The 12,605-nt window shown below is 49.7% G+C and overlaps 1 protein-coding gene across 1 annotated transcript; it reads left to right on the forward strand.

The window, feature by feature from the left end:
• Window positions 1-290: 290 nt before the first annotated feature.
• Window positions 291-10,969, forward strand: EAH_00007480 (hypothetical protein, conserved; the record flags this gene model as incomplete). Its single annotated transcript, XM_013395854.1, has 16 exons — window positions 291-1,585; window positions 1,953-2,045; window positions 2,687-2,846; window positions 3,579-3,680; window positions 4,097-4,204; window positions 4,536-4,607; window positions 5,003-5,122; window positions 5,447-5,759; window positions 6,156-6,188; window positions 6,664-6,780; window positions 6,919-7,407; window positions 8,506-8,585; window positions 9,297-9,356; window positions 9,707-9,839; window positions 10,348-10,407; window positions 10,857-10,969. 16 exons carry the CDS (start codon window positions 291-293, stop codon window positions 10,967-10,969), a joined length of 3,348 nt encoding a protein of 1,115 aa, XP_013251308.1.
• Between the last annotated feature and the right edge of the window lie 1,636 nt (window positions 10,970-12,605).

Here is a 12,605-nt window from a genome sequence, read left to right on the forward strand (position 1 = left end):
CTGCAGTTGCTGCTGCAGTTCCTGCTGCAGTTCCTGCTACAGTTGCTGCTGCAATTGCTGCTGCAGTTGCTGCTGCTCCTACGCTGGTGATCGGGGACGGCTGCGGCGAACCAGAAGCCCAGAGTAACGACAGAACTTCATCTCGCTGCTGCATCAACATCAACAACAGCAGCAGCAACAGCAGCAGCAGCTGCTGCAGCAGCAGCTGCAGCAGCTGCAGCAGCAGCAGCTGCTGCAGCAGCTGCAGCAGGTAGTGCAGCGCTTTCTGTTCATATAACCGCGCTGCAGCGATGTGGGACTCGTTGCTGCGGAGCCTCTCCACCGGCAGCACTTCCGACGCAGCAGACACTGCAGCAGCAGCAGCAGCAGCAGCAGCAGGAACAGCTTCTGAGCCTGGGGCGGTTGCTGCCGAGTTCACGGAGACTGCAGCAGCAGAGGCAGCAGCAGCAGCAGCAGCAGCAGCACAATGCGAGCAGCGAATCCGGCTGCAGTCGCTGCTGCGGCTTCGCGAGTCCCTTCGAAGCAGCCGCTGCCTCTCTTCGGTCTCTCCAGACCTGCAGCAGCAGCAGTCTGAGCTCTTCCAGGCAGCAACACTGGAGGACGCAGCAGCAGAGGCAGCAGCGGAAGCAGCAGCAGAAGCAGCAGCGGAAGCAGCAGCAGAAGCAGCAGCAGCAGCAGCTGTAGAAGCAGCTGCAGAAGCAGCAGCAGAAGCAGCAGAAGAAGTCACAGACCCAGATGTGGAGACACCTGGAAGGGGGGAAACAACGCCGCAGTTGCTTTCACCTGACGCAACCACACCTCCTCCAGCAGCAGCAGCAGCAGCAGCAGCAGCAGATGAGGACAGCAACGGTTCGAGGGGCAGCAGAAGCAGCAGCAACCTGTCTGCTGAGCCAGAGGAGATAATTGCGCATGCAACGCGCAGCTCAATAAGGTCTCCTTCGATGCTTCGCAGGCGCTTCTTAGCCTTGGGGAGAACCTCCTCCTCCCCACAGCAGCAGCAGCAGCAGCAGCAGGAGCAGGAACAGCAGGAGCAGCAGAGTGAGGTGGAGGTTCAGCTGACGGATGACGCCCTGCTGCAGCGCCGGCCTTCAGCCTCTTCAGCAGCGGGAACAGCAGCAACAGCAGCAACGACGCAAGCAGCAGCAGTCGAAGCAAAACCACCTGCTGCAGCAGACAGCTCCGCGGCGGGAGGCTCTTCGGAAGGGCCGGACAAAGCAGCAGCAGCAGCAGCAGCAGCAGCAGCACCAGCAGCAGCAGCGGGACGGCAGCAGGACGTTGATGGCTCCTCCACGTTGCCGCTGCAAAGAGCCGACAGCGCAGATGCTGCAGCAGCGAAGCTATCTGCTGCTCGCGAGCTGCTGGGTGCAGCAGCAGCGGGAGAGACAGCAGCAGGAGGAGCAGACGCAGCAGCAGCAGCAGCAGGGAGAGCAGCAGCAGGAGGAGGAGCAGCAGGGATGGAAGGAGAAAGCCTCCCTTTGCTGCAGAAAGGAGACCCTGTAGATCATGTGCTGCTGGTAATACATGGCATTGGCTGTGGGGCGCAGCACGAAGTGCAGCAGCAGGAGCAGCTGCGGCATTCTATCAGGTACAGCTTTTTATATTGCTAACAGCTGCGCACGCCTCACCTCCTGCTGCTGTTGCTGCTGCTGCTGCTGCTGCTGCTGCTGCTGCTACTCCGGCGACTGCTGCTGCTGCCGCTTGTCGAGCTGTTTTTCTTGCTGTCCCTTTTGCTGCTGCTTTTGCTGCTGCTTCTGCTCTTGCTGCATTTCTTGCTGCCTCTGCTGGTGGTGATTTATTGTTGCTGCTCTTTCTGCTGCTGCTCCCCGTCGCGCTCTACTGCTGCTCCCCTTGGTGGTGGTGGTGCTGCTGCTCCCATTGCTGCTCCCCCTGCTGCTGCTGCTGCTGCTGCTGATAGTATTTTTGTTATGTATAGCTTATATTGTGCTGCGCAGATGCGTGAACGGGCTGTGGTATTGGCGAAGGCCTGTCAGTGTCTACGTCCAGGCAATCAACTGGAAAAGATGCATCGTTGAGGCACAAGACCAGTAAGCAGCAGCAGCAGCAGCAGCAGCAGCATTAGCTGCAGCAGCAGCACAAGCTGTAGAAGCAGCAGCAGCGGCAGCATTAGCTTCAGCAGCAGCACAAGCTGAAGCAGCACCAGCATCAGATGTAGAAGCAGCACAAGCTGCAGCAGCAGCACAAGCTGCAGCAGCAGCACACGCCGCAGCAGTAGCACGCGCTGCAGCAGCAGCACAAGCGGCAGCAGCAGTACAAGCTGCATTTGCTCCTCCCGTTTGTTCTCTTGCTGTTGCCTTTTCATTTTGTTGCTGTTTGTCTCCTGATGTCTGATGCTTCGCGTTTGTGTCTCCTCGGCATTTGGCTGAGGCATTCGTTGCTGCAGCTGTCTCTGCGGCTGCTGCTGCCGCATCTATTCTTGGTGCTGCTGTTGCTGCGTCTCCCACTGCTGCTGCTGCTTGTCTTGCTGCGAGCGCTGTTTTGGTTGCTGCTGCGCTGCAGTTTTGCACCAGCAGCACAATACAGCAGCATCAGCAGCAGCACCTTGAGCAGCAGTAGGATCTTAAGCAGGAACATGAGTCTTTTAACCAGCAGCAGGAAATCGTTGTGTGTGCGTGATTGTTTGCTGCTGCCGCTGCTGCTTCTGCTGCTTCTGCTGCTTGTGCTGCAGTTTGTTTCAAAGCATCGGCATCTCTAGCCTCTATGAAGTTCGGCGTTTGCTGTCTCTAACTGCTGCTGATCTTCTTTTCTTTATGACTCCTCGCTTTGGCGATTTTATTATGCAGCAGGTTGCGCAGCAGCTCAATGCCGCCTTCCGCAGACTTAAGCAGGTACCCATACTTCTTGTCTCTTTCTTCTGTCTCTCTTTGTCTCCTTTTGTCTCCTTTCTCTGTCTCTCTCTGTCTCCTTCTGTCCCCTCCTTCTGTCTCTCTTTGTCTCCTTTTCTGTCTCTTTTTGTCTCTTTTTGTCTCCTTGTTATCTGTTTTTTGTCTCCTTCTTGTCTCCTTTTCGTCTTCTTACTGTCTCATTATTGTCTCCGTATTGTCTTCTTATTATTTCATTATTGTCTGCTTACTGCCTTCTTATTATCTCTTTTTTGTCTCCTTTTGTTTGCATTTGTCTCTTGATTGAAGCATCCTTACGGTCTGCTTACGAATACTTTGTCTCCGCTTATAATATTATCTCTTTTTGTCTCTTTTGTGTCTCCTTTTGTCTCCTTTTATCTCGATTTGTCTCCGTTTGTCTCCTTCTGTCTCTTTCTGTCTCTTCCTGTCTCCTTTTGTCTCCTTCTGTCTTCTGTGTTCTTATTGTGTCTCCTTTAATCTCACTTAATATCATTTAATATCATTTAATCTCATTTAATCCCCTTTAACCACCTTTACTCTTCTTTAATATCCTTCTGTCTCCTGTTTTTCTCTCTTTTTGTCTTTTGTTGTCTCGCCTTGTCTCCTTTTGTCTCCTTTTGTCTTCTGTGTTCTTATTGCATCTGTTTTAATCTCCTTTTCCTTTCTTTTAATATCTTTTAATATATCTTTTTGTCTCCTTTTGTCTTTAAATTGAAGCACCCTTCGGGGCGCTTCGCCAAGAGTCAGTTTAGTTTGCTCGGTTATTCACTCGGCAGTGTCATGGCCTACGAACTCCTCAGCGGAAAATCATTCAGACCTGTAACCTGCTGCTGCTGCTGCTGTTGCTGCTGCTGCTGTTGTTGCTGCTGCTGTTGTTGCTGCCGTTGTTGTTGCTGCTGTTGCTGCTGTTGCTGTTGTTATTGTTGCTGCTGCTGCTGTTGCTGCTGCTGCTGTTGCTGCTGTTGCTGTTGCTGGCGCTGTTGTTATTGTTGCTGCTGTTGCTGCTGCTTCTGTTGCTGCTGTTCCTGTTGTTATTGTTGCTGCTGTTGCTGTTGTTATTGTTGCTGCTGTTGCTGTTGTTATTGTTGTTGCTGCTGCTGCTGTTGCTGTTGCTGTTGCTGTTGTTATTGTTGCTGCTGTTATTGTTGCTGCTGTTGCTGCATTTTCTGTTTCTTCTTTTTCTTTTATATATTTTTTATCTCTGCTGCATTTGCTGTCTCCTTTTGTTTGTTTAGACGCTGCGACCGCCCACAGTAGCAGCGCCTAAGTTGGAGTTTTGTGCGGAGTGTCTCTTCTTACTTGGGGGCTGTCTCCCTGCCTTTCTCCTTCTTAATTCACCAGAGGTTTGCTGCTGCTGCTGCTGCTGCTGCTGCTGCTGTTGCTGCTGCCGTTGTTGCTGCTGGTGGTTTTGCTGCCGCTGCTCTTGCTGTTCTTGCTGCTGCTGTTGCTGCTGCTGCTCTTGTTGTTGCTGCTCTTGCTGGTGCTGGAGGTGGTGACTCGTGCATTGTCTCTTTTGCCTTGCTGCTGCTGCAGCAGCAGCAGCAGCAGCAGAGTCTACTGTTGTGCATTGGAGCTGCTGGCCTACTGCTGCATAGGCTGCTGCAAGCCTTGTGCCTTGCGCTTTTGCTCATCTTGCTGCTATTGCTGCTGTTGTTGCTGCTGCTGCTGCTGCAGATCCTTAAGACTGGGTTGCAGCTGCCACCGAACCTCAAGGTGTATAATCTCTTCCACCCCTGCGACCCTGTTGTGAGTCTCCTATTACCATCTAGCAGTTGCTGCTGCTGCTGCTGTTGCTTCTACGAATAGAACAACCACTGCTGCTGCAGCAGTCCCCGCTGCTGCTACTGCTGCTACTGCTGCTGCTGCTGTTGTTGAAGAGATAGGGACTAGAGAAGGGAATTGCTGACTAAAGAGACAGGAGACAGAGGGCACATCAAGTGAAGGAGATAGCTGCACATACAAAGGAGACAGTTGTTTGCTGCTTGTAGGGGCTGCAGCAGCAGCTAAACAGGAGACAACAGCAGCCGCATGCAACAGAAAGAGACATTTGTTTGCTATTGCTGCTGCTGCCCCGGCTGCTGCTGCCTCTGCTGCTGCTGCCACTACTGCTGCTGCTGCTGCTTCTGCTGCTGCTGCTGCAGGCCTTTCGTCTAGAAAAGTTAATATACCCTCACCTCAAAGAGCTGCCGCCTCCGGTGCTGTTGGCTTACTGGCGATCAAACGGCCTCCAGGGTTGGTATAAATGGGACCTCAACGTACAGGTAACAGTTTGCTGCTGCTGCTGCTGCTGCTGCTGCTGCTGCTCCTCTTGCTGCTGCTTCTGCTGCTGCTGCTGTTGCTGTTACTACTGCTCCTTCTGCTCCTAGTGCTGCTGCTGTTGCTACTGCTGCTCCTTCTGCTCCTGGTGCTGCTGCTCCTACTGCTGCTACTGCTACTGCTGCTGCTCCTACTGCTGCTACTGCTGCTGCTCGTTCCGTTCCTGTTGCTGCAGCAGCAGCAGAAGCAGCATAAACAACAACAGCAGCTGCAGCAGCGCATAAACAGCAGCAGCAGCAGGAGCTTGTGAGTGTGTGTGTGCTGTGCAGCAAGCTAAAGACATGATGACTACCAACATCAATAGCCTCACTGCCTCTGTGCTGTCCTGGTGGAGAAGAGAAAGCCCCGCAAAAGCAGGGGGTAGCGTATTAGCAGCAAATGCACATGCCGCAGCAGCAGCAGCAGCAGCAGAAGCAGCAGCAGCAAGTCGTCAGCAGGATACAGACGAAGAGTACGACCAGCAGCAGCAGGAGCAGCAGCAAGAACAACAAGAAAAGCAGCAAAAAGAACAACGCAACATGGGTGATAAGGCTGCACCTGAAGGCCAGCAGCAAGAAAGGCTGCAAGACACAAACGAAGATGGTGCGGCAGCAGCAGCAATTGCATGCATGCATAATGCATGCATAATGCAGCAACAGCAGCAGCAGCAGCAGCAATCCCACACATGCTGCTGCCGCGTTTACTGTGTTCTGTCTTCTGTTTGCTTGTTGCTGCTGCTGTTGCTGCCTCTTGTTTGCTGCTTGCTGTTTGCTGCTGTCTTTTTTTTGTCTCTTTTTGTTGTTTCGTGCTGCTGCTGCTGCTGCTGCTGCTGCGTCTCTTTGTTGTATTGCCTGTGGGGTTGTATGCCGTGTTGCCAGTGCGTGGTGCCTCCTCTGTCTCCTTTTGCTGCTTCATGCTGCTGGTGGCTGCTGCTTGCTGCTGCTTGCTGCTGCTAGCTCCTTTGTTGCATTTGTCTCCTTTCTCTGCTTTTGGCTGCAGGGCTGTCCCGCGATCTGAAGAGCTTCAAATCACGTACGCAAACCCTAAACCCTAAACCCTAAACCCTAAACTCTAAGGCCCTTTAGGTGTTGAGTTAGTGTCTGTGTGTCTCTTCCTTTGTTTCTGCTTTTGTCTCTGTCTTTGCGCTGCTTGCTGCTGAGCGTCTCTGCACCTCCCTCTCCCTGTGTCTCTGTCTCTCTTTGTCTCTGTCTCTTTCACGGTCTACTTCTCTGTCTCTATTTGTCTCTGCCTCTTTCGCTGTCTCTGTCTCTGTCTCTGTCTCTGTCTCTCTCCTTGTCTCTGTCTCTGTCTCTCTCCTTGTCTCTGTCTCTGTCTCTCTCCTTGTCTCTGTCTTTGTCTCTGTCTCTGTCTCTATCTTCGTCTCTGTCTCTGTTTTTGTTTTGTCTCCTTTGTCTCCTCTTTTCTCTGGCCCTTTGAATTTTTTCATCTTCTTTTGTTTATCTCAACGAGGCATTGTTCTTTTCTTTGTTAGCACTTTTGCTTCCAGCTGCAGCAGCTGCAGCTGCTGCAATAGTTGCTGCTGCTGCTGCTGCTGCTGCTGGAAGCGAAAGTGCTTCTTACCAGCAGCAGCAGCAGCAGCTTCTGCTGCAGCTTCTGCTACAGTGTCAGTTGCCCTCTCTCTACCAGCAGCAGCAGCAGCGTCTGCTGCTGCTGCTGCTGCTACTGGTACAGATTGTGCACCAGCTGCTGCTTGATTGGCAGCAGCTGCAGCAAAGGAAGTGTTTTTTTGCTGTTGCTGCAGGGCTGCTGTCTGAGGGCTCGCGTAGCCGTCTCCGCCGCGTGCAGTCTGGTGCCTATTCTCAGTCTTTCTCCCGCAGCAGCAGCAGCAACAGCAGCAGCAGCAGCAGCAGCTGTGTCAGTGACAGCAACAGTGTCTCCTTTGCGGAAGAGACTGAAGACGATGCCTTCACTCACGTGACGAGTTGGTTCCGGCTGCAGTCGAAGCAGAAGTCAGATGCTGCAGCAGCAACTGCAGCAGCAGCAGCAGCAGCAGGAGACAAAGGGAGTCTGGAGAGACAAAGCTCAAGCAGCAGCAGACAGCTGAGGCGGCTCACCCCACAAGACAGGATCGCCCGCAGGCCTAGAGTTCATTCTTACCAGGAGACATTCAGTACAGCAGCAGCAGCACCAGCTGCAGCAGCAACAGCAACAGGAAGTGCAGAGACACTCGGACGCTCAGGTGTAAGCAGGAAGCCCGGGAAGCATAAAGGGAAGTACAGCATCAGCAGAGGTGAGAAAAGACAAGAAGAGACAAACAGAGACAGAGACAAACAGAGACAGACAGAGACAGACAGAGACAAACTGAGACAGGCAGAGACAAGCAGAGGCAAGCAGAGACAAACAGAGACAGGCAGAGACAAACAGAGGCAAGCAGAGACAAACAGGGACAAACAGAGACGAGCAGCAAGAGATGCAAGGAGAGGAGACACCAAAGAGACAAAAGGAGACAAAACAAAGCGAGAGACAAATAGGAGACAGAAAAACAGCAACTTGGTATTATGTTAGGAAGAGACAGATAAATAAAAGGAGACAGATAGGCAGAAGGAGACAGATAGGCAGGAGGAGACAGATAGATAAAGGGAGACAGATAGTTAGAAGGAGACAGAGAGGTAAAAGGAGACAGACAGAGAGGTAAAAGGAGACAGATAAATAAAAGGAGACAGATAGATGAAAGGAGACAGATAAATAAAAGGATACAGATAGATGACAGGAGACAGATAGATAAAAATGAGACAGAGAGAAGAGCGGGAGACATGCGCTCTACTAAGGAAGACATGCGACAGAGATAAACACAGAGGAAGAGTCTCCGGCTATGGAAGGGCCTGATAGCTGCTGCGGCTGCTGCTGCTGCTGTTTTGCATGCATGCTGCTGCTGCTGCTGCAGTATGCATGCATTGTGCTGCAGCTTTTATCCCTTTTGTCTCGTTTGGGTCACTTGTCTCTCATATCAGCTTTGTCTCTTTTCTCTCTGTCTCCTTTCTCTCTCTTGTCTCCTTTGTCTCCTTTATCTTTGTCTCATTTGCCTGCCTTGTCTCCTTTATCTCTGTCTCCTTTGTCTCCTTTGTCTCTGTCTCCTTTGGCTCCTTTGTCTCTGTCTCCTTTGTCTCCTTTGTCTCTTTTGTCTCCTTTGTCTCTGTGTTGTTTGTCTCGTTTAAATCTTGTGTCTCCTTTATCTCCCTCTCTTTCTGAGTGTTTGTTATATCTGTTTAATCTTCTTAATGCTGTTTGTCTCTTTATCTCCGTCTGTTTAATCTCTTTAATGTTGTTAATCTCCTTTACTCTTCTTTTATTTGCCTTCTTTTGTTTGTTTTTTTGTCTGTCTCTTCAGAATATTTTCGTGCTGAAGAGACATCCAGCGGTCTGCCTATCGCCTGTGGGGAGACACAACGCGCTGTCTCTCAGCTTGAGGTTTGTGTCTCCTTGTTATCTTCTTTCTTTTCTTCTGTTTTATCTTCTTTTCGTCCCTTTATCTGTCTCCTTTTGTCTCTCCATTCGTCTCCTTTCGTCTTTTTATCTGTCTCCTTTTGTCTCTCTATCTGTCTCGCGTTTGCCTCATCTTCTTATTGTCTTTGCATCTGTCTCATATATATATATATGTATATATGTATATATATACATATATATAGGCATATATAATATATATATACATATGCGTATACGCATATAAATATATACAGATATATATAAATACATGCATATATCTGTTTGAGTACACGCATATACATATATATATGTATATGTATATCTATATATATATATGTATATACATGTAGATATACATATACATATATCTCTTCTTCTGTTTATCTTTATATCTTCTGCCTCCTTCTATCTGTAGCCAGACAGAGACAGACAGAGACAGACAGAGACAGACAGACAGAGACAGACAGGCAGACAGACAGACAGACAGACACAGACACAGATGGAAATAGAGAGAGGAGACAGAAGGAGACAGCCGAAGACAGAAGGAGACACTCAGAGAGATAGGTAGATAGAGAGTGAGAGAGTGAAGGAGATAAAGATAAAACAAGCGATAGACACCCACAGAGACACGGTAGTTGCTTCATGCGGATGCTGCTGTTTCTGCTGCTGCTGCTGCTGCTGCTGCTGCTGTTTCAGGCAATAAACGCAGTCAAGGAGGAGCAGCAGATGCCCCGCCGCTATGATTTTCAGCTGCAGGTTTGTGATATCTCCTTTTCTTTCTTTGTTTTTTGTCTCTGTCTTAATGTAATAATAATTGTTATTCATATTATTATTTATATTCTTATCTTTGCTTCTGCGTCTGTGTTTATCTCTATTTTTGCTTCTTCTTCTGCCTCTATCTTTTATTTCTGTCTCTGTCTCTGTCTCTGTCTCTCTCTTTGTGTCTATCTTTATTTCTCTCTCTCTCTCTCTCTGTCTCCGTCTGTCTGTCTCTGTCCCTGTCTCTGTCTGTGTCTGTGTCTGTGCCTCTGTCTCTCTGTTTCTCTCTCCCTCGCTGTCTTCATCTTTATTTTTGTCTCAGTGTTTTACTAATGTTTGTTTTGCAGGAGGATACAGCAGAACATTATTTATCTTCTTTGGCTTTGCTCAACAGCCATTTTAATTACTTCAAGCTGAAAGACGTCGCTTTCTTCATCCTCAAGTGCCTCTCAGGCAAAAACCCGCTCATGTCTTATACAGGTAGACACACACGCACACGCACAGTTATAGCTAGCTACATAGCTAGCTAGCTACATAGCTAGCTAGCCACCTAGCTAGCTAGCCACCTAGCTAGCTAGCCACCTAGCTAGATAGCCACCTAGCTAGCTAGCTATGTAACTAGCGAGCTAGCTACCTAACTAGCTAGCTAGTTACTTCCCGCTACATGTTTGGCTAGCTACCTAGCTAGGTACCTGGCTAGCTACCTAATTGGCTAGCTGGCTATCTACCTGGTTAACTGGATAGCTAGATACATAATCGGCTAGCTGGTTAGCTAGCCAGCTATCTACTTAGCTAGCTGTCTCAGTGTCCTAGTTGCTGGGGACGTCAAGCCCCTCTGAAACCGACAGTACGCCACCAAAGGCTAGTTATGACTAGCTAGCTAGCTAGCTATTACTAGCTAGCTAGCTGGGGGAATGGGTGACAAATGGATCTGGCTGCTACTGCTGCTGCTGCTGCTCCTACTGATGCTGCTGCTGCTGTGCTTCAGACCATTTGCAGCTGCTTGAGGCTGCTGCTAGGAAGGCAGCTGAGCACGCTGCAAAAGAAGGTGAGGCTGCCTTTGGCTTGTAGCAGTGTCTGTCTCCTTTTGTCCCTCTTGTCGATTTGCCTGCACTTGCTGCTGGCCCTACTGCTGCTGCTGCTGTTGCTGCTGCTTCTGCTGTTGCAGCTGCTGCTTCTGCTATTGCAGCTGATGTTGGTGCTGCTGCTGCTGGTGCTGTGAGTGTATATAGTGTCTGTGCCGCTGCATCTGCTGCTGCAGCTTCCTCGCTTCTTCGTCTGTCTCTGTCTCTTTGAGGCGTCTCCTTTTATATTGTTTGTTTGCTTGCGCTGTTGTTTTTTATTGATTATTTTATTTATTTCTTTTAATGCGTATTAAGAGACAGAGAGCCCCTTTGCTATGTTTCTTTTTATTTATGTGTCTGTCTATATAATGTGTGTCTCCTTCATTCTTTTGCTGCTGCACGTGGTGTATGCATTAATTGCCTCCTGCTGCAGGCAGACCTGAGGAGCAGCAGCGGCAGCTTCAGGAGGCTGCAGCGCTAGCGGAGCGTCTTAAAGCCTTTGAAGCTTCACTTGAGCAGCCACGCAAGCATAAGAAATCATCTTAGAAAAGCAGTAGCACCTGCTGCAGTACCTGCAGCAGCAGCAGCAGCTGCTGCTGCTGTTGCTGCAGCAGCAGCAGCAAGGATAAATTTTTTGTCAACCAAACACACCGAGCAATCAAGCGACCCCAAGCAGCAATCGTAGCGGTTCAGCGAAGGCCAGCAGCAGCAGCAGCAGGTGTTGCGCCTGCTGCTGCTGCTGCTGCTGCTGCTGGGCGAGGAGGGAGCGTAGGCAGCGGTTGTTTGCCCCTTGTAGCACTTTGTCACTGTCAGCGCCCAGCTGCTCTGGCTTGCAGCTAACTGGCTAGCTAGCAAGCAGCCAGCAGCTAGCTGGCTAGCTAGTAAGCAGCCAGCAGCTAGCTGGCTAGCTGGAGAGGATGTCTGCGCGCGTCTTCAGCCTTTCCTTGTCGATTTGTTTTTTCTTTGGGGCCTTCTTGCTTTATTGTTTAAACCCAGCTGCGCCCCAGCTAGCCAGCTAGCTAGCTAGCTAGCTAGCTAGCTGGGCCCCCGGTTGGAGACAACGCGCAGCAGTCTCCTTTAAAGTAGCAGCGCTGCTGACTGTCTCCTCAGCCAAAGCGCACGAACAGCCAGCCGCAGTGCATGTCTTTGCTTGTTGTTTTTAGTTTGTTAGTGGCAGTTATTATTATTAATAGCAGCATAGGCGGGCCCTCTGGGGTGTATACGCTGCAGCAAAGGGAAGGAGGTTTGTCTGTCTGCGTTAGTTGGTGTGTATATTATTTTGTCAGTTAATTTATATTGCCTCCTTCCTTAGTTTGTTAGTATATACGTATGGACACGTATATAAACATATATATATATATATATATATATATATATATCAACGGTGTATGCAGTGTATATACATCCAGCAGTGTATATACACTGCAGCAGCACTGTAGCAGCACTTCAGGAGTGTATGTACACTGCAGTAATGTCTATACTCTGCAGCAGCACTGCAGCAGCAAATTGACCCCCTATGCTGCACATACACTGCAGCAATGTCGATACACTGCACCGGTGTATATACACCTCAGCTGGTTTTTATATATATAGAGGCACAGAAGCCAACAGATAAAAATATTTTAGGGGAATTCTCTATTAACTGCAAGCAGCAGTCGCTAGAGAGCACAGAAGCACACAAAGACAAACAAACAAAAAATAAAAACAGATGTATCGGCAGCAGCAGCAGCAGCAGCAGCAACGGCATTAAAGACAACAAATATATAGAGAATAAATAAACCCCCAATCCTACACAAAGCAGTAAAATATCATACAAACAAAGCCCTATACCTGCTTATATACTAAACCGCAGCAGCAGCAACAGCAGCAGCAGCAACAGCAGCAGCAGCAGCAGCAGCAGCAGTTTGGGGCTGTATGCTGTGGGCATGCGTGGTGCGTCGATTTGGAGGAATTTCAGCGTGGGGTGTTAATAACAATTTTGTTTCTTCTTTATTTTATTTATATTTTGTTATTATAGACACAGACGGCCTAAGGTGTATAGTGCCGACAGCAGCAAACGCAGCAGCAGCTGCTGCCTACAAACGGCAGCAGCAGCAGCAGCAGCAGCAGCAGGACACCGACCCCCTTGCAGCCAGCAGGCATAGACAAGTCTCTGCTTGTCTTCTCTTCAGCTGCCGCTTTC

Source organism: Eimeria acervulina, genomic scaffold (genome assembly GCF_000499425.1).
Source record: "Eimeria acervulina Houghton genomic scaffold, Eah_scaff34, whole genome shotgun sequence".
Lineage (NCBI taxonomy): Eukaryota > Apicomplexa > Conoidasida > Eucoccidiorida > Eimeriidae > Eimeria > Eimeria acervulina.